General features: G+C 42.2%; 1 protein-coding gene across 1 annotated transcript in view; it reads right to left on the bottom strand.

The window, feature by feature from the left end:
* The window catches only part of AFF3 (ALF transcription elongation factor 3), a 312,555-nt gene that overhangs the window by 60,018 nt on the left and 226,803 nt on the right, over positions 1 to 25,734 (bottom strand). Inside the window, exons 9-10 of the mRNA XM_069005855.1 lie at positions 24,628 to 24,679; positions 9,056 to 9,096 (exon numbers count right to left, since the gene is read on the bottom strand). Of these exons, the coding sequence (XP_068861956.1) occupies positions 9,056 to 9,096; positions 24,628 to 24,679 (93 nt within the window). The remainder of the gene's footprint in view (positions 1 to 9,055; positions 9,097 to 24,627; positions 24,680 to 25,734) is intronic.

The raw sequence follows: 25,734 nt of genomic DNA, 5'->3' as shown, positions 1-25,734 counted from the left end.
CATTGCAAAGCAAGAAATTTACTTGGCAGGTCTCTAGGACTTTTTGAGGAGGGATTTTTATCTATTAAATCAGAATCATGGGATTCTTTAACCTCGCTCCCCTGGTTTTGGGTTTCTTTTTTCTTTCTTTTTTTTTTTTTTTTAATTTGACAAACTGTTAATTTAGAGCAGTTATGTTGGGTTATGCCAGTAAGTAATAAGTGAGCGTTATTTGTGAATTATTTGTCTGCTAATTTTTCACAGAGAAGGGCCTCTTCTGTGTGAATGTATGGGTGAGAGGCAGTGCCCCACCATGAAAAAGAGTTCTGTGCCTGAGTCAAGAATGAAAAAACACTTTAAAATCTTGATAGCAATCTAACAGAGAAGATACACTGCTGTGTGAAGTAAATTTTGCTAGATATAAAATACCTACCTTTAAAATAAACAACTTTCTTTTTGGCTAAAATGATGGAAGATTGCGGACCATATTAAAGAAAGCATGTGTCATATTTAAATCACACCCCCACGGAAAAATACCTAATTTAATTTAACTAATTTCTATTTATTTCTGCCTTTCGAAATGATAACATTTTCAGGTTATAGAAGTGCAATGTCTGAACTTGGACCTTTTATACCCAGTTTCAATCCAGGCCTAATTTTACTTCTAAGTTAAAAACACATTAGAGCAAACAGTCATAATATGGGTCTGGCCCCTCTCTGACTGCAAAAACGGCAGCCTACTATAAATACAGTCCTTCAGAGACGGAAGGTCTTCCATTCGGAGAAGGAATTTGAAATTTCATGCCATTCCAGTTTGGAACAAAGCCCTCCAATTCTGAATTTACCCATAAAACAGAACCTCAAAAGAAAGCAATAATAATGAAAAATAAAGCAGAAAGTGCTTGGTCTGGTAATTTGTAAAGAAAAAGTCACCAGACAGACTCCCTGGAAATGCTGAGTGAGCAAAAAAAAACCCACTTGTAACTTTAGAAAATGAGCCATTTGAGATTTTTGGTCCCAGTTTACATCAAAAAGGTTTCAATGGTTCCAGAGCCTGAACACTTTCCCTGCTCATCAAGTTGCCAGTGAGGGTCTTGGGGAGCTAGTAGTGCCCTACTGGACTTCTGCTGTCCCTTCACACCAGCATATGTGAAATAGCTAAGCAGTAAAAAGCTGTTCCATCCTAAGAGCTTTGTTTAATTTCACAAATGCTCCAGTTTTTCTTTGGGAGAAAACCCAGGCTGTTCAAACATTTCCTTTCACTGAAATGCAAGAAACCTAGAACAGTATGAACCATTCCTCAATGGTAGAATAAATCCAATACTTTTCCAAGAGGAGAAGAAAGGATAAAAATCTTCCTGCAACTTACATCAAAATTGAGGCAGTCATGAAAAAAAGGAGGAGACATCTGGATGGGACTGCATGGGGCAGCAAAGTATCTCAGATCACAGCAATGTGACTCCTTGCAGGAGCATTTCAGGCCTGCTTCAGTCACAACTAATCCCCACGCAGAAATCACAGGGTACCCCATTCTTTGTACTAACTCATCCTATTTTTTTGCCTGCAAGGAAACTGGACACAGTTCTGCATCTGTGTAGTATCCTCTTCACCCCTCAGAGAACAAAGGGTCAGCCAAAGCACAGACTGTGTGCTGTCTCCACTGGGGCCTCATGAAGACACTGTTCTGAGGAATCCCTTGCCCATTCTGGGCACAAACATATCTTTTTCACGGGACTGGCCTCCTGCAGAACCTGACTGCTCTCCCCTGAACAAACCAGTCTCCCCTTTCCTTTTTGCCTCCATTGTTGCCAGGGTCAGAACAAAAGCAAGCGCAAGGAGAAAATGCTCTTGAATCTAAAATTAAAAAATACAGAAGGCAGAAGGCAGATAGCCTCACCAGGGACAAAGGCAAACCCAGAAATTTAGCTAGGATTTCTAAACCATCTTTGCAGGAAGGCAGGAAAAACCAACTGGAGCAAGCATGTCATCATCCATGGAGCTGATGCCAGAAAGCTCTGTTGTGCCTGGCTGATTACTGAACGATTAAAGCTTGAAGGGGGGATCTCCTTCCATCTGCTGCATGGACTGCTGCCTCACTCAGAGGGAACTGAGATTTCTCCTTTGCATTGCTGCACCTGCTCCAGAGACTCCCTGAGCTACAGCTAGGATGCGATTCACAAGCACACAGGGGTCAAAAGTCCCAAACTTGTGCCATGTAACTGGACCAGGCTGAGGTGTTGCTGCTTGCTATGAATTTTCAGCTTTTCTTAAAATAAAGTGGTAATGAAAGTGGTGATTTGTGTGAACAGTGCGGCCGCCAGTTTCCTGCTCTTGGTGCTGTGTAAACCTGAGCTCTCTTTCATCAGACTGCCAGGAAATAGATACAAATGTATTTAGAACATTTCACTTTTTGCAGCATAGCACTAAAAATAGCACAATATGTCACTCCTAGTATAGGGCTCTCTGTTCTCTTATCCCACTGCTGAAGTAAGAAAGGCATAATGTTATCAACTAACTGTTCTCCCACCTCTTCGAAAAAAGCAAGTTTTAGCTACAAGAATTACTTTCAGGGTTAAAATCCCTTGTTTTACAACAGGTTCATTGCCTAGGGGTACTTTTATTGCCCAGAGGAAGCATGGCGTTCAAATCTCATTGAAATATCATAAGTAGTATCGATAACGAGGAAAACAGAATTCATTAACAAACTCACTTCCTATAGCTACGCACTCATGATATATGGACATGGTGTTCAGAGCATCAATTCCACAAAACTTTAGGTCAGTGCTCCTTTTATCCACATTTATGGACAGACAGGTTAGACAAGATTTTGCCTCCAAGAGTCATAAAAATGTAGAAGTTTCCCAACTGCAAACTGATTTTTCAAAGAAAATTATGTGCACAATTTAACAGGATAGCCACATATACCTCCCAGGTTTTATATTGTTAATGTTTGTTTCCTCTTGGATTGTTCCTGTTTCTCCTACTCTCACACTTTTTATATTTTCCTCAGATACACACATTAGAAAAACACTCTCACACTTCTTGTCCTATGTGATTTATTCCGAAGAAATTAAATTACATTTTTATAAGCCTGTGTTACCACAAATGATAGCTGAAGATTTGCTGAAAAAATTAATTCCTGATCTGTTGCCGTGAAGCATCCTCGCTAGCACTGCACTGACTCCGTCTTTCAAAACCAGATGGAAGCAGTCCAACAGTATGATTAACTTCTTAGTCCCTGCAATTTCCTATTGCTCTACTTGCCCTAGATTTCAGGATTGACCTCCTGCTTCACTGCAAAATGCACAGTTGCTCAGTTTGATAAATCACATGAATACTTTTTTGATCACAGTTATCTACTATTTACTACATACCCAGTGAGGTTAATCATATGCTGAGGCACTTCATATGCTGCACACATATACACTCTTCTTCCCAATAGCACTTTGCATATTCTTCATGCTGCCAGCCAGCAATGGGACCTGTTTTCTCCTTACTAATATGTGAAAGACCACAGACCTACACCTTGCGTTTTTACCTTCCACATTCATGCTGTAATTATACTCACAGTGTTTCTTAAAAGACCAAGGAAGTCAAAGACAATATGTGAGAAATTACTAGTCAGACCCTTCTTCTAGCAGATAGATATTTTTTTCAAAATGCAGACGTTTCTGGGAACAAGAACAGATTGTCTTCCCCCAGATATCCTTGGGGAGCAAATGCACAAGTTTGCCCATAGGGAGGTGGGAAATGTTTGACTCCCATGACAGCAAAACACTATCACTTCCTTGAAGAAAAAAATACATCTTAACTTTTCTTTTTCTGTCTTTAGACATCAAAGGAATTCCAGTATTTAGTAGGGCTCAAAATTGTTACAGTTCCCTGGGACATCTCTGCTCCACCTTTTCACACAGCAGTACATCCGCATCACATCTTTGATGTTATGGTAGAACAATTCTAAATAAATACCAACAATAGTCAAGGTATGAGAAAACATCCAGCAGCAAAAAAGTGAGTGCTACAGGTCTTGCTCACAAATTAAATAGAGGGAAATGGAGTCCCAGTTTTACAGAGATACCTATTCCTTTTCACTCTAAGCTGTCTACACAGACTCTTCTTCTAAAGCCCTTTTTCACTAATTCACAACATTCTCCAATATTGGGAAAAGTATCCTATATACAATATGTATCATTAGTCTTCCACCTTCATGTTCTGTGACTAGCAGAAATAGCAGTTTCTGTGAGAAACTCTAGACCATTCCAAGGAGCAGCTAGCTGCGCTATACTGGGGCGGGGGGCAGGAGGGGGGATGCAAGTGTGAGACACCAGCATTTCCAAACAGCCAAGCTTTCATGTAAGACATAAATGATAAATCCATATATTCTCTCTCAGAGGTATTCTCTTTTTCCTCTCAAGAATAATCCAGAAAGTTTAAGCAATGTGCTAACAGGGAGAGCTGCGTGTCTGCCTCTGTGGCAGTGAGCACTGTGTGCGTAGGCTCTTCTCCAGCCAACCTTTTTGACTCCTGTGGAGCCTGTGATCTCAGTTCCGTCACTCTCTGCTGGGACCCAGATCAGCTGTCCCAAGCCAAGGCTTCCCCTCGGCTCTCACTGATTGCACAATGCTGCCACATGAAGCCTTTCTGGCCAGCCTGCCAGCTGAGTCACTCACTGATAAGCTGACCATGTAGCTTCTCATGTGAAGGACTCTCATGGTGTGAAAGGCGATGTTATCAAAAACACCAGTCCAACACAAACAGTAAGTATGTGAGTGACATGAAGCACGTGAGTATTTTTGCTAGCTGCCACTGGACTATTTACTTACTTTAGGGTATCACAAGTTTAAGCGCTTTGCATAATCACAGCTCAAGCAGATACCTGAGAACAAGAAAACTTTGTCTCCTTCCACAAAAAGTTTTAAGGCTGCTTGGACAGCTGCCTTGCCTGCCCTAAGTGATCTATTAAAAATCTACATTGCCTCTTATTGTTGCTTTAATATTTTACAGGCAGTGCCTCCCCAGGCCTCCTAACACAAAGAGTGTATCTCAGTGTGGCTTTGTCTGAAGAAGAGCTGTGCTACACATCCTGCTGGACTAATCATCAATTCTGTGGCTGCTTACAATTTCAGGGGAAGGGACTGGGTTGTCCGAGGTCAACCTTTTTGATTTCTCTTGCACCTCAGTGGTAAATGCATGCATGCAGCCATGAGAGGCAGTGCAGCAGCACCTCTGCTTGCAAATGTCTCTCCGCACAGATGTGAGGGTCTGCTGCTTCTCAGCTCCCCAAACTCTTACTTCTCCAGAGGGGAAGGGGAAAATTTTGTTTGCCCTTCAGGATCCTTAGTGCTACTGGACAGTCCCATCAGGGTAAACCACCTCATCTCTGGTACAGCCTGCATTTTGGTGTCCTAACCGTGATCAGATATTGACAGACACGGCATGGTTACATGGGAGTGCCAAGCACTATCCCTCCTGCCCAGACTGAAGCTCAAGACAGGCTGTGAAGCTCACCAGCCATCATGAATGGGGCTTGTCTCCACTGCCAAATGGATGCTGGTGCTGAGACACCTACTCTGTGAACAGCACAAGCTGGTAAATCTAAAAGGTTTATCATAGCCCGTGCTTCACAGTTCGGGTCTGGACGACACATATGTATCATCCAGGTGCTGAGTGTAAGCTATTGAGCTGGACTCTTTTCAGGGCTTATCAGCTGGATATGGCTGGCCTGCCAGCACAGCCATATGGCTCCTGAGATGAGTGGGTTCAGCTCTGCCTGTACTTTAATGCCTGCACTGAGATTTTTATGGGCAGAGCTGGTGGGTTTTGCCTGCATCCTCCAGTATAAGTACACAGAAAGGAGAGCAGACCGTGGCTGCGAAGTCAGCACGTCTCCCAGGTACTGCCCAAGCACTCAGCAAAGGACTTGTCTTTCCCTTGTTACAACCAGAGAAGAAATTCAGGAGTGGTACAGCAGTTTCCTCCAAGTGTTTAAAACTCTTCAGCAGACCCACTTGGCCTGCACTCCGGCACAGAGAATTAAAAGCAACCAGGGGAGTAAAAGTGCCCTAGGACCGCTGTAAATCTTTACTTCATGGAAAATCTTATCTTGCACATGAATATGAGCTGCGAATAAATTTAATGTGTGGATTAAGTACTGTACAGTCTCCCTCATGGTGGGCTTTTCAGCCGAAAAAGAACAAAAGAATAATAATGAGTGTTGTGTTTGGGTAGGATTGCAAACAGCTGTAATTTACAGCTGGACATTCTCTATTGCAAATGTATCCAGCAAGCAAGAGCTTCTGGGTTAGTGGAACAGACTGCAAAAAAAAATTAGCTTTTAACTTCAGCCTTAAGGTCAGAGTTCTGGAACCATGGGAGTCAATAATAAAATCTATTTAGCTCAGTGGGATTAAGCAGGTTTAAGACCTGGCTTAACTACACTGCTTACTGTTAAATAACAACAAAACACACTGAATATTTCAGTTACAGGAATTTTTCTTCATTTGAAAGCTATTCAGGCAGTGGATATCGGAGTCAGAAAATTGAAAATATGCCAGCACTATACCATTAAGGCATATGAGTTAAGTTCTTGCTCTTCTCTGTCCCAGAAAGTGAGTTATCTGTATAGTTTGACCACTTTACTGAAGAGCACAATAAAATTAAAACCAAGCTGTAGTGAATAAACACCGAGGGCTTTTCACGAGAGAATGAAAAGCTAATGGGGCCAGTGCATCTTTGCTGACAAAATAGTGAGTGCATGTGCAGAGCAACCTGTCTTCTGGAAGCAGAAAAGCTGTTTCAGTCAAGCTTCTGGGTCACTAATCTTTGTGTTTGCACATAAATCTGCTGGGGGTTACTGTGTCATTCTGAAAACAAGACTGAGTGCAATGCACTACAAAAATCAATGGCTAGGTTTAAAAACTCTCTTTTTTGTTTGTTTAGTTTTTTTTTCTCCTCTTTTAGTTTAGCTAATTGTTACCTCTTTAATAGAACCTGAAAGCAAGAACTGCAGCAGGAACTGCTGGAGAATATTAAAAAAAAAAAAGGGGCAAAATTACTGAAAGCTTTATAGTAAGCTGCCATCTCCCTTGTTGCTGGGAAGTGCTGGTGTGTGACTGGGAGCTCTGAGTTGCTACTGGAACACAACTAATGAGCAGCAGTATCACAGGCATCCTTGCTCTAGCCAAGAGGAGACAGAAACTGCTGTCACAGTGTGGGATTTTGGCCCCCTGCCCTCCCATTTGCTTGCTGCAGTGAGGTCATGGGTGGCAGGGAGGCAAACCCCCAGGGTGCATCCCCAGCCTTCCCAGCACCCCCTCCAGAAGGCAGGGGAAGGAGGGTGCCCTGGCAGCCAAATATTTGCAGAGCAGGTTGAAAAGCTGTAGACCCTGAGCATGCTTTTAGGGGCAGACAGGGAAATATTTGGTCATAAATCCTAAATCTGAGGTGTGATGGTTATTAATACTGAGGCCCTTCTGCCCTTTGGATGAGGCCAGCCTGCACCCAGCTCCCTCACCACCTTTGATGAGGTAGGGAACATCGATCCATCACCACCACTTTTCTTTCCAGGGGAGACAGAAATCAAACTGTGGGGTTTGGGGCTTGTTAATTACCTCCAGGGGCACTCCTGCAGGAATGTTCCTCATTCAGCCCAGGGGGAGTATGCTGTGAAAAAAATTCCCATGTTTCCTTTGGTCACGGTATTGTCCCCACCAAGTGCAAAATCTGCTTTGCCTTGGGGTGACCGTGCACACCTCCAGGGAGAGGGGCATGATGCTGACTCCAACTCCACTTTCTTTTGACTCCAACTCCACTTTCTTTTTGCATTCATTCCAGTTACAGCAAATACTTCTGTGCCCTATAACTGTGCCAGCAATTTCACCCACATCCCATACATTTCACTCAGGATTTTTTTTTCCTTAAAGGAGGGCAAAAAATTCTAAACAAAACAGTGTTTGTAAACTTGGGGAGGGAAGGTTGATAATTTTGGCCCTCTTAGCCTCCAAGCAGAGAGAAATGTTATTCATCCATGCACAACATATAATTCAGCCTAAGTGACAGGCTCTGCTCTGGAGAAATCCTGGCCTGAGCTGGCTTCCAGAGTCAATTACCGCTTATTCCCAGGGAGGCGGGGGGCTGGGGGCCAGACGGAGCAGAGGGGGCTGCCAACAAGGCATGGGGAAATTTACTCTGTGTCAGCCTGCATGACACAGTACCTCATTTGTGGAAAAATGTAAATCTGCTAGTTCTTTTTCACAGGCACTAAAATGTACAGTGTCTCCTCCCCCTTCCCTACCCCCTTTCCCAAAACTGGAAAAGAAATCAGAACCGTCTTAGAAAGCTACCTTATATTTCAATCAATCCTCTTTCATAAAAGTCATTTAAGGTAAATACCTGTGCAGACCTACAACCCAACTATAACATTTACTATGGCCCAAATCCTGAATTCCTCACTCAGGCAAGTTTCCCATTGAAGTTAATAGATTTTTGCTTGAAAAAGAGCTGAGTAAAACCTGAACACTAAGGATTTGGTCCCCTGCTTATCTGCCTGGAGCACTGCTGCAGTTCCAGAAGAAGTGAAAAAATTAATTAAATTCCTCAAAAATACCAATCCCTTAAAACTTAAGGGGTAAAAAAGGGCACTGTTTTTGTGCATAAAACATACAGAGAATCTCATCAAAGGAAGAATAATTCTCAGGGAAAGGACTTGGAAAAAGTCAAAAGAGAACATCCCGGAATAAATGAAGTACTTATTGCTGAGAAATGAGTTCAGATATATCTCAGCAAACTCTAAGCTCAGAATTTACTGCATCATTCATGCCTTCTCCAGTAAGTTTCTTATCTCTCGTTTGGTATCACAACAAGGGATTCTGCATACTCTGTATGAAATACAACAAGACTGTGATTTTTGCAGTAATAAACTCTACACATGCATGACAAATCCAAGCATGCAAAATGTTTAACATCCCAGTTCACAGATACTTTGGGGACAAAATCCGATTATGAGTTATATGCCACAATAAATAGGGCTCAACGTTTCATAAAGCAATTTATAGTTCATAAAAATGACAAAATGTACCTGTCAGATAGAACGCGGAGAGCAGATCTCTGTGCTGCCTGCTGGAAGAAAGGGCAGAGATGTTTATTTTATATTCTGACTTGAAAATTATGAGCACAATCAACACTTTAAAAAATGCATTACACACATTTTTGTCACATGTCCAAAATGTTAAAGTATGAGCAAAGTAGCAGAGAGTCTATAGTCAAATGGACATTCCAGCCTAGTAAATGTAAGAACATACTTTGTTTAAAATGCCAAAACCCAGAAGATTGTCAAAGCACCACACAGTATTTGAGGTCTGAACTACTCTATTTAGACAATTTTTTCTGTAGGTCCCTGAAAACTCGCCAGGACTCGGTTTTCTGCTTTTCCCTCTCCCCAGTTCCACACTCCCACTCCTTCTCCTTTACCATTAGTCTCCTCCCATTCTTCCACAGAAACAAACATCACATATTTGGTTCCTTTTGCGATGAATTAGAAGTTTTGCAAAGCTTGCCAGCGCTGCTGTAGACTTTTCATGAGTGCTGCCATGTTAATCTGCTGGCAACATTTGCTTACTCAGTACAGGATTGACCTTTTGCTGGTTTGCTCTTCAGTTTTTGCCTAGTACAACTCTTTGGATGGGGTGGGGAAACATGGTTCTTGTGTTAACCACCAGGTCTGGGAATAGAAATCGTAGCTTCTCAAGTTTAATAGGACTCCCAAGCCTATCCCTGAGCTAGTTTGCCACTTTACTATTATTATTTTTCAATCACTTCAAGTGGTGTGATTCATGGCACAGTAATCAGCTGCTAAGCAAAGATGAAATCCATAATGTTTTGAAAATCTGCCTTAAAGCCTCCATTCCACTTGGACATGGCCAGAGTGTCCTATCCCCAGCTGCATCTGTCCAGGCTGTGCCTCACATGGCACAGAAGGGACACAGAGCTAAGCAATACAGAGAGTCAAGGGGCAGGAAAATAAAAGTTTACTTTCTCATTGCAATTACCAGTAAATATGTTTTGAAACTGCTCTTCCTGACTTGTCAGCCTGCTGGGGACTGCATCCCTATTTCCAAACAAGCTGGATGACTGACAGGTACAGCACCAGAGACTATGGAGGTAACCCTTCTGGCCTGGCAAAAACGCTGCTGACAAATTGCAAAGAAAAACTTGATAAAACCTGACATGTGGCTGCAGTTACATCGTATTTCACAGAAAAGTGTGAAAAGATCCCCTGAATGGATCCCTTAAGATCTGACAGGAGTGGGAAGAGTTTCTACTTGATTTTGGAGGCAGGATTTCTGCTCTGTGTACCTTCTGAAATAACTTGTGCCTCCTGAGTTCCCTGGGGAGATGTAGTTCGATGTGTATCACACACCAGATTGTCAGAAGACACAGTGGCATAGCTCACAGGATGGTTTTTCCTTAGTGTTGACTTGCTGCAGTGGACAGAGAACCTGTGGGAAGGGCTTGGAAGTTACCAGCAGCTCAGTAGGAGCTTTCCCATGGCATAAACACATTGTTTTTAGTGTTAGGAAAATAATATGGTGAGTCTGGTATTTTTCGCTGTTTCCCGAAGGTCATACTATTTGCATGCTCTTGGATACAAAACTATCCATGCCACTGGCTTCAGGCCTTGAAGAGTGCATCTACTCTCCAGTCCTGTGGGCTGGCATCACTTTTCCTCTCTCCTCTGCAAGGGGTTCTTTAGGACAATGCCATACCACACATTCTTGCCCACAAGTTCAGGGGAGACCCAAACCTCAGGTTTTAGAATGATTTATGGCTTAAACTCTTTCTTAACGCCCTGGGCCAACACAAGTTCCTCTGCTCCCATGCCTAATCACTCTCACTAGCAGGAGGCTCTGACCATTTTGAGTTTCAAGCTGCCCAACTTCCATGCTGAAGTCTGCACTATGTTACACCGTTGTCTGCAAAACTCAGGAGCCTCTCTCACCATCTGAGCCCTTTTCCATGGCCAAGTTGTGTAGACACCGTTCAGGTCACCTCTTCTTTTCCTCCCCACCAGCAGCCAGGGCCAGTCTTTTCCTCATGCAGTCACTATGTGGCAGTGCTGTTGAAAACACTTCTCATGTTTCCCACTCCTGCCTTGGGCCACCACAGGTGCTCATGTGGTTGTGCAGTACAACAGGTTAGAAAACTGATTCAGTCGAAAAATAACAATTTTCCTTCATTTTTGTTCTTTTTTTCTCCCCTCCTAATTTCCCCTGTGTTATTTGTAACCTAGATCGCTTTTCTGAGCTGCTTCCCCACGGAGAGGGTGTCACACCACAGGGTGCAGTGTGAGAATTGGAATGGTATTGGGGGGGTAGTGTGCAGTGGAGACCTTTGCTGCTGACATAAGGTCATGTCCACCAGCAAGGTCACTTCCCCCTGACATTGTATCCACTCCCCTCTGGAGCTGCAGAACACTCCTTGAAAAAGGTATATGGTGGCTCTGGTAGCCAGAAGGCATTGAAGGAGACAGGTTGCTCCACAGCCACAGGCCTCATGGATATTGCAGAGACCACAAGAAAGGAAACATGAACTTTGATGATGCCAAAAGCCCCTAATATGGGATGTGGGGTTCATGTCACTGTTGTATTTCCCTAAAATCCCTAATTTTGAGAGGAAGAAGTGCTGGATAATTTTTCTTCCAGGCTTGAGGAAAGCTGCCCTCAGGAGGGAAGAGGAGAGGTCCCTTGTGTTGACCCAATTTCGTGTGCTAACCGAGCCAGGAGACACTGTGGAACCGCAGCCTCTGTAAGTATGCCAATCTTCAGTTTCCATCTTGGTCCATCCAGTTGCTGAAAGTTTTGGAAAGATGATCCCTTCTGGACAAGAAAGTGGGTTCAGATGACAGGCAGGGACATAGAAATGTACAAGTGCTTTTCAGTGAGATCATTCTACTTTTTCAATTACCCTCTCATTTTAAGTCCTTTAATAAACATCCTTCTTCACTGAGGCGCAATGCAGATTGCATGGGGCACCTGTCTTTGCCTGGTGGTCACACATTCTCTAAATGAGACTATTGATTTCTTTCTTACACAGTCTGGAAATACAACTGTGTTTGATTGCATATTTGTGTGACCCCCTGAGTTGGTAATGGCCCCATTTCTAAATGATGGGGAATAAGATCCAGTCGCAAGTTTATTCTTCCTCCCTGGAGAAACAGATCTATTGCATGCAATCAAAGGCAGTTAGCAACTATCCAGCAATTTTAATTCTAGCCTATATTGCTCCCCTCTCCTGGAGAAAGTGAGCTCTTGTAATTAAAGGTAGTTAGCAGTTTCCTAGCAAGTATAAATACTTGCAGCCACTAATTACAGTCTCCTCTCCTGTTCTACTCCCTGCCACAGGACTGGGCTGCTCAACTTATGTGGAAATATCTGCCCTCACTTCTTGCTAACCGTTTGTGATCCCATTCACACTCATTCGTGAATCCCCATGGAGGGTCACGACCCATAGTTTGAGAAACTCACAGCTATAGAAAACAGCTTTTTGTGATTTATTATGTTTCTAATATGCTGGTATTATCTATCTAACAATGTAAGCAAAGGGGTGGTACTTCGTATCATATAATGCCTGCATGATTATTTTTTTAATAGCTACATTTTGACTGTGCTATTTAATTTGCATTTTATTTTACATCATTAACAACTTTACTGAGGCCAACTCATCATCCATCAAGAAAGCTGAGAATATGGTCTACAGTCTTTATTATTCCTGGAAGTAAGTGACTATGCTGGTTATAGAAATTGGGGATAAGAAGTAATTTTGATATTGCCAACAGAATTTTAATATCTCCAAGACTTAGCACTAAAAAGTGCTTTATATAAAGGGAAGCTTAATATTCTCCTGATAAGTGGTAGAATGTGTTAACCAGCAATGAACATAATCCTGAATTTTCAGTTCTTGGAATCAGTGGGGTTACTTAACAGAGGAAAGTTCTCCTCAATATGAACACAGATATTGGAGGCCAACTCACCACATAATAACTTACGTGCTGAGTAGGCAGGAGGGAAGGGAAAAGAAACCCCTCAGGTGTCTCAGGTACATGGGCTAGAGAAACTAGCCACAGTAAATGAGTATGAATTATGCTGTTTCACTACATCAAAAATTGCAAATTACAGGACACTGGCTGCTTAGACTTCTTTGATCCCCAGCTGAGTTGGTTCAGATACATTTAGGGCAGAGTCTCATTGATCTGCCTATAGCCTATTAATCATTCATGAAATATTCTAGCTGTACCCCAAGACTACTGGGACAAAACAAGTTTTCAGCCAGCAGTAATATGGTTGGGTTCTCAATCTCCAGAGATTTCATCTCCTTTCTCCATCCTTTATTGCAATGAGCCAGAGCTTGGGAACATACTCAGGTTTCTGTGTGTGTTAAATGAGCTACCAAAATTAGCTTGAAGTGTGACAAGTTGCAATCTGTTGTTGAAGGGAAATCAGAGAGGAAATTAAATACTTTTATTGTAATTGGGACCGAGCAGTGAGCTAGCTCATTGTAATTGGGACTGAGCAGTGAGCAGAAGGGGTTGAATACAGCTATTGAGATGGAGATCCAGGAGTGTTAAGAGTGCTCCCCAGAAATCCCTCTTCTTTTAATTTGTTGCAAAAGGATTGCTTCATAAACTGCTGGGCTCACAGGCATTTCTGGATAAGAAACAAATGAGAACTACTGAAGTATGTTCTGCTGGGCTTGGAAGACTCTCTTGGAGGCACTGTGGGCTGACTGTAGATGCATTTTCCTATACCTCACCCACAGCAACCTTTGGCAAATCAAAGCCAGTAAACTGGCTGTTGGCAGATTCAGACATTTTGCTTTCCATCTTGCCTGTCCTGTGGATTAACTGCTGTTTTTGTGAGAGAGCTCAGTTACAGCGATTGTATGGAGTTACACGAGCTACACCAGAGACTTCACTGAGATGGCACAGGTGTACACATGGTGAGAAGTTGAACCATTTCTTTGGTGACAGTGAAGCAATACATCCTACCTGTGCATGAGTAAATTGCATAGCTTCCAGAGCATCTTGTTTGTCTTCCTTGGGTGGTAGGTGTTGCCCTGGAACTGTGCAGTGAACCATTTATGCTCTAAGTCAGCAGCCCTCATGTTAGCAACCACCCAGAGTGCTGGATGTCACCCTATATTGGACTGCAGTTAATGAGCTGTAGACATACTTTTTCCAAGCCAGGGTTAAGGAAAGATGTCATTACTATATACTGCCATTTGGGAACCAAACCAGGAAAAACACTTGTATATCTGTCTTCTTTCACATTTCACTCTTCACATGTCTTCCATGTTGATTCTGGTTTTATTTCACAAGGTTTTGTTTGTTTTTAGCTTAAATGCAGTTTATTCCTAAGCTAGTGAAGCCAGGAATATATTTTTGTGAAGAGCACAACCTGACTGCATGCCTTAGCTTGGGTGATGGGACTCCGCAGAGTGGTTTTCTTCTGCTTCAAATCTGGGTGCTGTTGTGGACCCAGAGCAAAACTTCTGGATAATCCTGTGGTTGTGAACCCACCTCAGTCCAACCACATGCACCGTTTTCCGCCTTCCATGTTAAGATGAGTTTATAAACACTTTCTTTTGCTGGAAGTTAGACCTGTGCCTGTGAGACAGAGCTGCCCTGCAGCCTCCCAGCTCCTTTCCCAGCACAGGTGTTTATAGACTGTGATCAAGCCAGCCAGCCAGCAGCCCTGCTTCAGTCAAGCTCAGTTCATTGTGCGGGTATCTTTCGCTCCAGGGCATGTTTCCCCAACGAGCTAAGCATCTTTCTCCCTCGTCTTGAAACCCTCTCCAATTTTCAGTGTTCTCCTTGAAGAGTGCAGAGCTGCTCATCAGGGCTGAAAACAGAAGTAATGAAAGCCTCTTGCACCCCCAGACTTGCCCTGTTTAAATGCTCATGAGTATCTTGTGGCCACAAGAAGTTACCCGAGGAGATCAGGTCAGGCAATTTATCATAAGTGATTCCTAACCTGCCTTCTCTCACTGCATTATTCTGTACTCCTCACTGTTCCTAGGGGCTTTGTTTCAGGATTGCTTTCCAGTGTGGATTTCTGAGGGATTTAAAATCACTTGTAAACTGCAGCTTGAGTGTTTCTCTGTAAATCTGCAATATGAATGTATGAATGTGATTTTCACTGTCTGGTTCATATTTATTTAAGATTTACAGGCTGTAAGACTTAAAGGGGTCTCCCTTTCTTCCCATTTTGGAGTTGGTTATCATCAGAGCCACATCTTTTAAGGAACTGTAAAACTCCTTCTGGATTTCATGATTTTTCTGAGGCCTTTCAACACCTCGGTATTAATTTTTCACCCTGGAGTTTTATTAGTATGTTCTTGGCGTACATTGTTCTTTCTCCTCTGCTTTGTCCACTAATCCTTATTAATCTTCAGGGGCAACACAGTCTAGTGACTTGAACATGGCACCTGGGAGTGAAAGACCCAAGTGCTAATCCTGACTTTGCAGCTGACTTGCTATGTGGCTTCAAACAAGCTGCATCTCAGTCACAGTCTCCCTGTCAGTTCCATAGAGATAATAATTCTTTCTTAGCTCTACCTAAATACCTCTCAGGGGCATTGTATTAAGTAGTTAATACTTGTAAAGTGATTTGGATCTCCAAATTGCTGTATAATCAGCATGGGTATTAACCATACAGAGAATTTTATAGATCTGTAAATGCTGAGTCTTCTGTCCTGCATCTGCTCCGATTTTTCCTGCAGTCTGGCCCCAACAACCATGCAAGGTTTCAACACAGATGAGCTAACTTTAATCTTTTTCAGTGGAGATGAGCAGAAGAAAAATCCTTGTCATTTTACATTAATAAAATGATTAATTTCCAATGCCACTGTAGGAAAGTCTCAGTCATTGCAAACAAATCAGCAGTCACCTTGGAAAACCTCCTCTGTCTCCACAGAAGTAGTCTCCTTATCCAGGAAAAAGTAACTTGGTTGAAGTGCTGCTTGCACTTAGGCTATCGCAGACAAGAATTACCAGTGTTGTGCCACAGGCTTTAAAAGATTTATTGGGAAGTCTGAAAGCTCAGAAATTAAAGTAGATTTTTTTTTTGAGAAGTCCATATATGTGAAAATAGGGGAAAGACAAGCCTAAATTCCCCAAACAGTGGTAACGCTTCCCAGGGATGTGCTATGTCAATCAACTGTGATGCATTTGCTACTACCCAAGTATCTGCTTGGATTGTGCTAGGAAATAAAAATAAAGAAAGGGGTAACACCCTAGGCTGATTGAAACCAGTGGTTAAACTCTCACTGACTTCAGAGGAGGCAGTTTTCATCCTAGGTGCAGGAGAAATGTAGCAATGGTTCCTCAGTCTCTTTTTCTTAAACAGTAGTTTTGATAGATTGGCTTCTGAATCTTTTTACTTATTTCTCATCATGTTCTAATATAACTTCTACTCCCTTTAGAATGGCCTTCTCCCCCCAGTTTCTTTTCTTCATTAATTTTTTTATTCCCTTAATCCCTTTCCCCTTCTGAGTTCATTTTGTTTTCCATCATGCTCTCAGCTGCCTCTTTCTCTGTTTCTGTTGTCATCCACCTCTGTGTACCACATCTCCTTCACACAGCTCCTCGTGCTGGCATCACCCCTGCTCGAGCTCAGTGGCCAAGGGGAGAGAAGTGAGATTGACCTTCTGGTTTGCAGGGAGCAGCAGGCAGCTCCTAGAGAGGCTGAGACTTGTGTTTGTGTGCATGCACACGTGCGTGCACACGTGTGAGAGAGACACAAGCTGGGTGCGTTCTCCTCTAACAACTTTTAATAGCTGTGATGTCACAAACAGCACTAATTATTTGTGACTGCTGGTTATTTAACCATTCTCTTGCAGGCACGCTGGAATGCATTTGCCTGCAGGCAAACAGAGCTCGGTGGCCAGGCTTGAGCTGGACCAAGACTCAGGCACAGTGGCTGGCTTCAGCAAGGGCTCTCTGCAGCAGGAGGAAAAGTGCACAGGCTGTAAGGCTTATGAGAGACAGGGACAAGCAAAATCCAGCCTGGAAATCCTTCTTTATGCCTCAAGTTAGCTGACACTGCTGAATTGATTGCACTGGGATACATTCCCACGCCAGTCAAAACAGATGCTCATACAGTAATTCTACTTCACAAGGGGAAAAAGTTCTAATGAAATATTCAAGCAGATGGGGTTAAGAATGTTACGTGAGATACAGAAAAAAGTTTTGGAAAAAGGTGATATGAGTGGAAGAGGGCAGGCTTTGGAGATTTACCAAACTAAGACTCGGCTTAGTCACAGCATCCACATGAGGAGACAAGGAAGATGCCCTTACATTTTAAATTTAATTTCCTGTCTATTTTAGAGTTCTGTTACTGAGAAGCATGCAGATCAAAGTGCTATGTTTAAATATCCCCAAATTTTGGGCATGTCCAAGATCCAAGCTGATCCCTAACTTTTTTCACTGTCATTCATGGTTGTGGCATTCAAATTCAGAGCTTGATCCTACCTGCCAGCCATAGAATCTGATTTTGTAAGATAGACAGTGATATGAGCCAGGTTTGGCAGGACAAGACCGAGCTCTTATTTTGTTTCATCTGACAGTTTCAGTGAGGCAATCTTGGTCTTCTTGTCATGCCTTGTGGAAGTGCAAATTTAGATGTCACGGAGATTTTAAAATCAGAGCTGGCAAACCACAAAAAAAACCTTGGCTCAGCTGGCTTAAATCTTACTTTGGATTCTAGTTAAGTTGGATACCAAAAGAATTGCTTCTCTAATACACAGGAAATAATGGACTTACCCAAGTTAAGTCAGGCTGTTACAGTGGCTATTCCTCCAGTCTAAAAACACACTCACATTATAGTGACAGAGGGCTGAACAGAGCATTTGGATTAAGTAAAATATCACCTGAGGTTCCAGCCATTCCTCTACCCAAAACTTAATTTTTTCCACTTTTGCTTATCTCTGATTTGTGCGGGTTTGGTTGCAGTCAGACTCGCATGTAGCCAGACTTCATGAAATAAGTCTTCTGTGCTCAGTGGAGTGAGAAACTTCTCATCAGAAAGATATTTTCCTCCAACTTTATCAGGGCATTTTTTTGGAGAGAAATTCATTTGCAGAAATGATGCAGGTTCTGTGCTTTTTCTTCAGGCCTGAATGTTTTCATCTCCTTTTTCACTCATTTTCCCTTCTGATCAAGCATCAAGTATTGTACTGATGAAGAGGTGAATAAAAGGGAACACAACACTAAAATGACTTAATGTGGTTAAAATATTTGGACGTGGCATATGTGAGTGCAATTAGCACTGTCTAAAAATGGTTCTAACAATGAACAGGGCTAATGCAGTGTTGTGTTACAACCTGCCCAATAAAACTCTTTTCTCTAGATGTTCCAGCCTTGGTGCTCTCCTCAGTTGATCTTTGACTTTGGAAAGTGATGTCCTAACAGGTCTTACAGAAAGAAAGCTTTGCTCTTTTTTCAGTTTGTTTTAGAATTCATTACAGATGGCTTCAAATTAGCTGAAATATTACATTTCATATGTAATATTGTTTATGTCATACATGAAATCCCTATTTGTGCTTGGTCTTTGCATATTAAGTGCTTTAATTAATTTGAGCTTAATATTTTTAAATTGAATGTTAAAATTAACCCATCAGCCCAGGTACACAGATCAAGTTTTTATGGTCTTCCTGTGTTTACTGTATACTTTTACAAGTGTTTTAAGATGTGTTGGATGTATTTTTTTATGTTTTACTTGTACCTTGGTTTCAAGGCAAATTTTAAAAACCCCAGTTGCAACAAACAGCCCAGCCCCCACAGCCATACCCCCGTAAGCTCCATGACTCTTATCTCAACTAATACCACCCCTCTGACAAGGAGGAGCCATTGGTTGACAGAGGTAATCTGTCAAAGGGAAAACACCAATCACCTTAAACTGTGGGCAGACTGTGGGCGGAGCAAAAGCTATAAAGGTGCAAGAGAAAGACACACCCCCTCTCATTTCCCCTTCCCCTCCAGCTTGCTAAGTTCAGTGCTGGAGAAACCTACTCCTTTTCAGGGGCCTTTAGAAATATATATATTTCTTTTTGACCAGCCTAGCACTGTAAGTTTTTTTTCTCTACCTGAGGTTCAGAGCTGCCTTAAGCCTGAAGCTCCTGAATCCCTGCGCTCCTGGGGCATACCTCCTGAGCCACTAGGATCCCAAATTTTTATATTTTGTTAATTTTTGCAATTTTTCTGTTTTAATAAATTGTTTTAATTTCTACAAAGAGTTGTCTCATTCCTCACAGTTTATATGTTTATAAAGGCTCTACTAGAAATTATTCCTTCTGGAGGAAGGTAGATGCATGACTGTTCATTTCAGGATAATTATCCTGTTTTTGTTGATTGTCACTCCATATCCAGAAGTGAAAAGTCCCACACCAATTGCCATCGAGGATATAGATGGACTTTTGTTCCGTTGCAATGTTGTAACAGATTTGGCTTGTCCTAAATGCCTGTGCTGCAGACAGTCTTACCAGAAAGATGCATTTCCAGCGATATGCCCTAGCAACACTCAGCACATACATGATGGGAAAGAAACGTAGGCACCCATGTTCCCATGGGAGCTATGGGTGTAACTTGAATCAGCATCAGTTTTTATGGCTTGACCATGACAGGGTGATGCTGAAGCATGGACAGGTCCCCCAGGGCTAGAAGCCCACCCCGACTGTCCCTAGGCTGCCATGGGTGGGAGGCAACCCCAAGATGCCCAGGAGGGTGCCGGGCTGGGTGGGCTTCTATCGCCCTGTGGGGCTTGGGTGGCGAGCCAGATCAGGCTGACAAGACTTTTTATTTTACTGTGCTAAAGCTGTGAACTTTCTAAGACTGCTCTTCCCCGAGGTCTCCAGTGAAATGACAAGGCTTTCTGTTTGTCTTGGCTTGCCTGCGGAGGGGCTGGTTTCGCTTACACCACTCACACCCTGCAGGGCCAGTCTGTCCCTGTCCTCTCTTGAGAAGGATGGCCACTTGCAGGCAAATGCTGCCTGATCTCTTCCTTCAGTGCAAGGCACATGAGCAAAATTAAGAAACCTGAGAGGATTGATTGCTTCTTCCCTGTGCACTCTGCGGGGGGTGGGGGTCTTCAGCCCCTGCAGTTACCTGCTGCCACAGGAGAGTAGCCATACTATTTTTTCTTTGAAAAGAAAAAACTTGTGTCTTCCCTTTTGAGATCAGCTGGGGCTAGAGTGCAGAGCCATGTCCCTCAGAGTGTGTTCTGATTGCTTCTTCAACTTCTGTTTATATGATTTTACTAAATTTTGGCAGGAATCAAGAGCACATACCAGGGTGTTGGCTTTTATGAATCTCATGGGATGTGAAAGTCAAGCTGACTCCATGAACTTTGGTTACATATTCCAGACAAGCACAATGACTCTATTTATTCAGACTTGGCAGCCAGAATGCAGATTGACTCTGTGGGTAATAAATTTTCACAGCCACAAAACTTCAGTGGCAACCAACCTGATCCTGTGCAAAAAAAATGCATATGAGGAAGCAGGCTTGGGTTGCAAAAATATGTTAGATTATTATTCCATGTATGCATACCAGTCAGTTAATTTATTTGGCTATTGATTGACATGAATTGCACAAATGATGCCAGGGATCTTTTTCCCCTTAAAGGAACTCCCTTCTATTACAAAATGTTCATGTTGTAAAAGGACAAGTAAGGGGGGGAAAAAGAGAATTGTTCACATTACAATTGACAATCTCCTTTTAATATTTCACCCAAGACTGATTTAAGTTATCCAGTGACCTCTATGGAGAAGAGCAAGGTATTATAATGGGGACTGTTTCATGTGCTATGCCACACTTCAAAGAACCAAAAGGCAATAACCACTACAATTCAGTACTCTGAACAATCTTAAGTACAGTTTTGACATCTTCATGCTACAAAGCTTCAGAGGCTTTCTGGGAGAGACGATGATGAAATTATTACTCTATGTGTTATAAATCAGAGTGAATTGGCTCTTTAACTTGCAGATTTATGTTAACTACCTTGGTATCTGCTAATTGCATGCTCTTCAGATATTGATTGGGGATTAAAAAGTGTATTTTCTTCAATCTGTGTGGTGTAAAATATGCCAACAGGAAATTTTCTCTCTGCATATAAGATCCTATGATCACTGCCTGTAAAATTGAAACGATCAGTTTAAATGGATAAACTATGCTCATTAAAGAGGAAAAATACATTTATGTAATTAAAATTATGAGATTAATATGTGTGGATAATGTAATTACTGTGGGCACACACATACTCAGTTCAAACCCAGCCTCTTTGGCTTCTCCTGGGTCTGCAAATCTCACTGCCTTAGTAGCTGGTGTTGAGGGAAGGGTTGGGAATGCTTTGCCCACTGCAGCCTCAAAGCTTTTAATCATGCCTCTGCTTTGCATCTGGCCTCCCTCATCCATGGCTCACATTCCTTGGTTTGGTCACAGCACTCCAAATGCCAGCCCTGAGAGCACAGAAGCACCTGTCCCCCTTTGCACCACTTCAGAAACTTTCCATTCGCTGCTTGGCAATTTCAGACATAAATGCAAAATCTCCTCCAAAGTTTTCCCCCTAAACTTCCCCATTTAGAAATCAGCAAATTAGAAGCTTCCCAGCTTGAGTACAGTTTACTTTCAGCTCTTTGAGAAACTGGACTTCTTGAATAAGTCTGATTGCTCAGAGGTTAATTTATTACATGAGGAATATCTGGGAATCTCTCATGTACTGTTCCTATTCATTCATCTCTGATTTCTTTTTTTTCCTGTTCCTGAGCTCAGGAGATACAAGATTAAAGAGCCTCTGAGTCAGGAAGTAAAAGGAAATGAGTTCTCCTGCTGACATTTAAACACAGGTCCATCTGAGCAGCTATTGGAAGAAAGAGTCTGTGTTACTCTTTTGTTGTGTCTATATCCTGCTAGGTGGATGGAAAGGTAGTGTTTTGTTTTTCCAGCAGGTATATTTATTTAGGATTGCTCATTAAGCAAACCTGCAGGTCTCAGCTGAGGTTCTACAAAGCATTTCATAAAGCAGGAGCCAGCCTGTGCCTCTGGGAGTTTTTTGTCTGTAGAGTCAAGTTAGGAAAAACATGTGACTAGGAAAGGGGACCAAATAAATAAGTAAATTCCAAAGGTTGTTCATGCTAGGTCCTGTGATTATTAGAAGTGAGTAATGGTATCTCAGCCCTGCTCTTTGCTGAATGGCTGGTGAGCTCTGTCCTGGCTCTGCAGAGCTTGCTTGAGCACTGAGGTGAAAGACCCAGCCTGCATCAGCTGCATCTTGGAGCCCTGGTGACTGAGCAGAGAGCTTGTGTAGCACACGAGCACACAGAAGATGTCAATAATTACAAGTCACAGTGCTAAACCAAAGGTCCATGTGCGCCTGCCTGATGGGCAGGACTTTTCCACAATCCCTTCTCTGCCTAAACCTACTCGTTCTTTATGCACCATAAACACTTTCACATGTCCTTTTCTGCGTGCTATGACACAAACCAGAATTTTTTCTCTCAGGCTCTCTCAGCCTGTTTCACTCTGACACCCATTACTCAGGATCCTCTCTCCCTGCCTGAAGGACATCTCTCCTGGCCAGCAGCTCATGCCTCCCTATCACCCAGCCCCTGGCTGCAAGCATCATGGCACCTTGGTCTGCTATTGTTACTCTTCAGACATCCCTTCCATTCCTCACTTTATTTTGCCCTATGCTGTCTGTGAGCTGTATTTTAAGCCTTCTAGACAAGCAGGAAGAGTAATTACATGTGAAGTGTTTCAGGATGAAATATGTTAAACAAAAAGAAATTGTATAAATATGTAAATAATTGAATCTATGTGCTGAATCTTCTTAACACCAAGAAGCTTTGCTCAAAATAGATGAAACAATGGTTTAGTATAAATATTAAAAAGTTTTGATTTACCTGTTGTTTGGAATATATTGTAAAATAGAGACATCTAGCAACAAGAGTTAAAGAAAATCCTGGAAGAACTTCATGCCTATGTACCTAAAATTATTTGTCTAAGATCCTGAAACTCAGAAGTCTAGATACCCATCCAGCCTACCCATCTAGATACTCCAGTTACCCATGACTGAAACAATCATATTTGAAATCATCGTTTAGCCCCAGCCAGCAACAGTACCATGCAGCTACTTTCTCACTCCCCCTGCCTCAGTGGGACAGGGAGGAGAGGCAGAAAAAATAAAGTTTGTGAATTGATATAAGAACAGTTTAACAGTTGAAATAAAAAAAAAATAATAATAGTATAAGAATAATAATTGCAATGAAAAGGGAGACAACAAGAAGAGAGAAATAAATTCCAAAAATTGATGCAAAATACAATTGCCCAGCATCCAATGACTGATGCCCAGACCATTCCCAAGCAGTGATTGGTTCCTCCCAGCCAACTCCCCCCAGTTTATGTACTGGGCATGATGTTCTGTGGAAGGGAATCCCTTTGGTCAGTTTGGGGCAGCTGTCCTGGCCATGGGTCCCCCAAGCTTTTGGTGCACCTGCTCCCTGGCAGAGCAGGAGACACTGAAAAGTCCTTGACTCAGAGTAAACTCAGCAACAACAGAGACATCAGGGAGTTATCAACGCTGTTCTCACACTGAACCAAACCACAGCACTGTACCAGCTACTAGGAAGAAAATTAACTCCATCCCAGCCAAAATCAGGACAGAAAACAACATTCTATCTGTGAGATGCAGCAAGGAGCAGTATTGTCCTCATATGCTCTGGTGAATGCATGGGTCATGTATTTTAGGGAAAGAAGGAAGGGAAGTGGTTCTTGGCCTCTCATTCCCAACCAAATCACCCATGCCAGGATACTGAGAAGGAGAGAGCACAGCATAGCACTGCTTGGCAACGAGGCACTCAGCTGGTCATGGGAAAGTCAAGCTCCAGCCCTATTCTACTGAGTCCTTAATTATTTAGACAAAACACAGCAATATTTTAAGGAAAAATTGGGAGACACCTCCTACAGCCAACAAAACCCAGCTCTCCTGACACATGGAAAACTTTGGATGGTGTATCTGCTGTCAGTCAGGTAGTTTAGAGTCTTTAAAACACAGGCAGTTGCTGTAATCGCTGTGTTATGGAGTGAATCAAATACACAGCCAAGGCTTTTTCTCAGTTCTCTTTAGCTTTCTTAGCAGGCATGGGCCATGCAGAGTCAGGACCAAAAATGCTCAGAGGAGAGGCCAGGGCTGGGGGGATGCCGGAGGCAGGTAAGAGATAAGCAGCCCAGCAGCTAATCCCTGGGGCCTGCTCATGACTGCAAAGATGGCCTGAACTCTTAATCCAGAATTCCTGTTTCTCCCCTCCTTGGCCACTCTTTAAAACAAAACAAATTCAAATCAGAAGGAAGCTGATACAAAAACCTTCTGGGTCCCATCAAGGTAATAAATCAAGAGCACTTCAGCCCATTCCCTACCAATCCAGCAGTTAGCACACGCAGCCTGGCTCCGAGCAGCAACATCTGTTACTCCAGTTACACTACTGCCATGTATTTTGATAACCTTTATGTATGTTTAGAAAAAGCATTAGCAAAATATTTGCAGTAGCTCAGTCTCAACATGAAACATGCTACAAGTAACACGTTACCTGTCTGGTTCTCACCTGGTCATTCTCCTCTTCATCACTGCTCAACTTGAGGTCATCTTCTAGCATTCTGGAAAGCAAGCAGAATAAATTATAACTTATCAAAATGCTTTAGATTGGATATTTTCTGAGAGCTACTGTAAATATTTAATAATGAAAACAGAAAGAAAATATATTTTATCCCAGTAACTTTGTAGCTGTGACACTTTATATCTTATCCAGTTGCTATCAGCTAACTTCTTAATTAATTTCCTGCTATTTCTGCCTAAGAGAAAATATTTATTAGAGTAATAATGGATTTTGCAAAGATTCTTATTATTACAATTACTGAAAAACAATTTTTGTATGCTAAAAATAGTATTTTTGATGCTGAAAGGTCAGTAGTCTCCCTGAGAGGAAATTTTTTGTCCATTTGGCTTTGAGCTTACAAAACAGAAGTAGATGTTTACACTGGCAATAGTACAGCACAAAAGAAGGTTCAGTGATGTTTCCTGAAGGCCACTTTTACTTTATTGCATGTTTGATGTAAAATTGACATTGACTGAAACAATTAAAACTAAAGTATATTGTCTCAGGGCACAAGAGTATCCACAGGATTTCACTGTCACGTAAACATAGAAAATAATGCATCTTTTCTAATGAGGATTTCATCCTCCCTTCCCATATCCTTTCCTCAACTTGCTTAAACTGGTGCACAAAGAAGAGGAGTCTGGATTTACCTCCATACATTTTTTTTTACAATCTAAAATTAAGTAACCAGCAGTTAAAGAAGTTCAAGAGGTGCAAAGATTTCCGCCAGTGATTTAAAAGTCTTCGAGAATAGGACCTGTTTTTAAAAAGTGCTTTGGTAATAATAGTAATAATTTGGAAAGTTGTTAATTTTTCTCACACTCTGTGAAAAAAGAATCTGTAATTTCATCTCCGCTCCAGAGGAAATCTTGGTGAGCAATTCAAACACATCCTGTGACGTGGGTGGTCCCCGGAGTGTAAGTATTGCAAGAAGACATATGTAGTAATTTCAAACCACCTCCTTGTACTTGTGCCTAGATCTTCCAGGAGCATGCCTGAAAAGCATGACTCTGACATGGGCTACATGTGCTAAAAGAGCACAGAGCCTCACCACGC

The sequence above is a fragment of the Aphelocoma coerulescens genome, chromosome 1 (genome assembly GCF_041296385.1).
Source record: "Aphelocoma coerulescens isolate FSJ_1873_10779 chromosome 1, UR_Acoe_1.0, whole genome shotgun sequence".
In the NCBI taxonomy this organism is placed as follows: Eukaryota; Metazoa; Chordata; class Aves; order Passeriformes; family Corvidae; genus Aphelocoma; species Aphelocoma coerulescens.
The sequence above is the reverse complement of the archived record's forward strand: the minus strand, read 5'-3'. Positions and strand labels throughout refer to the sequence as shown.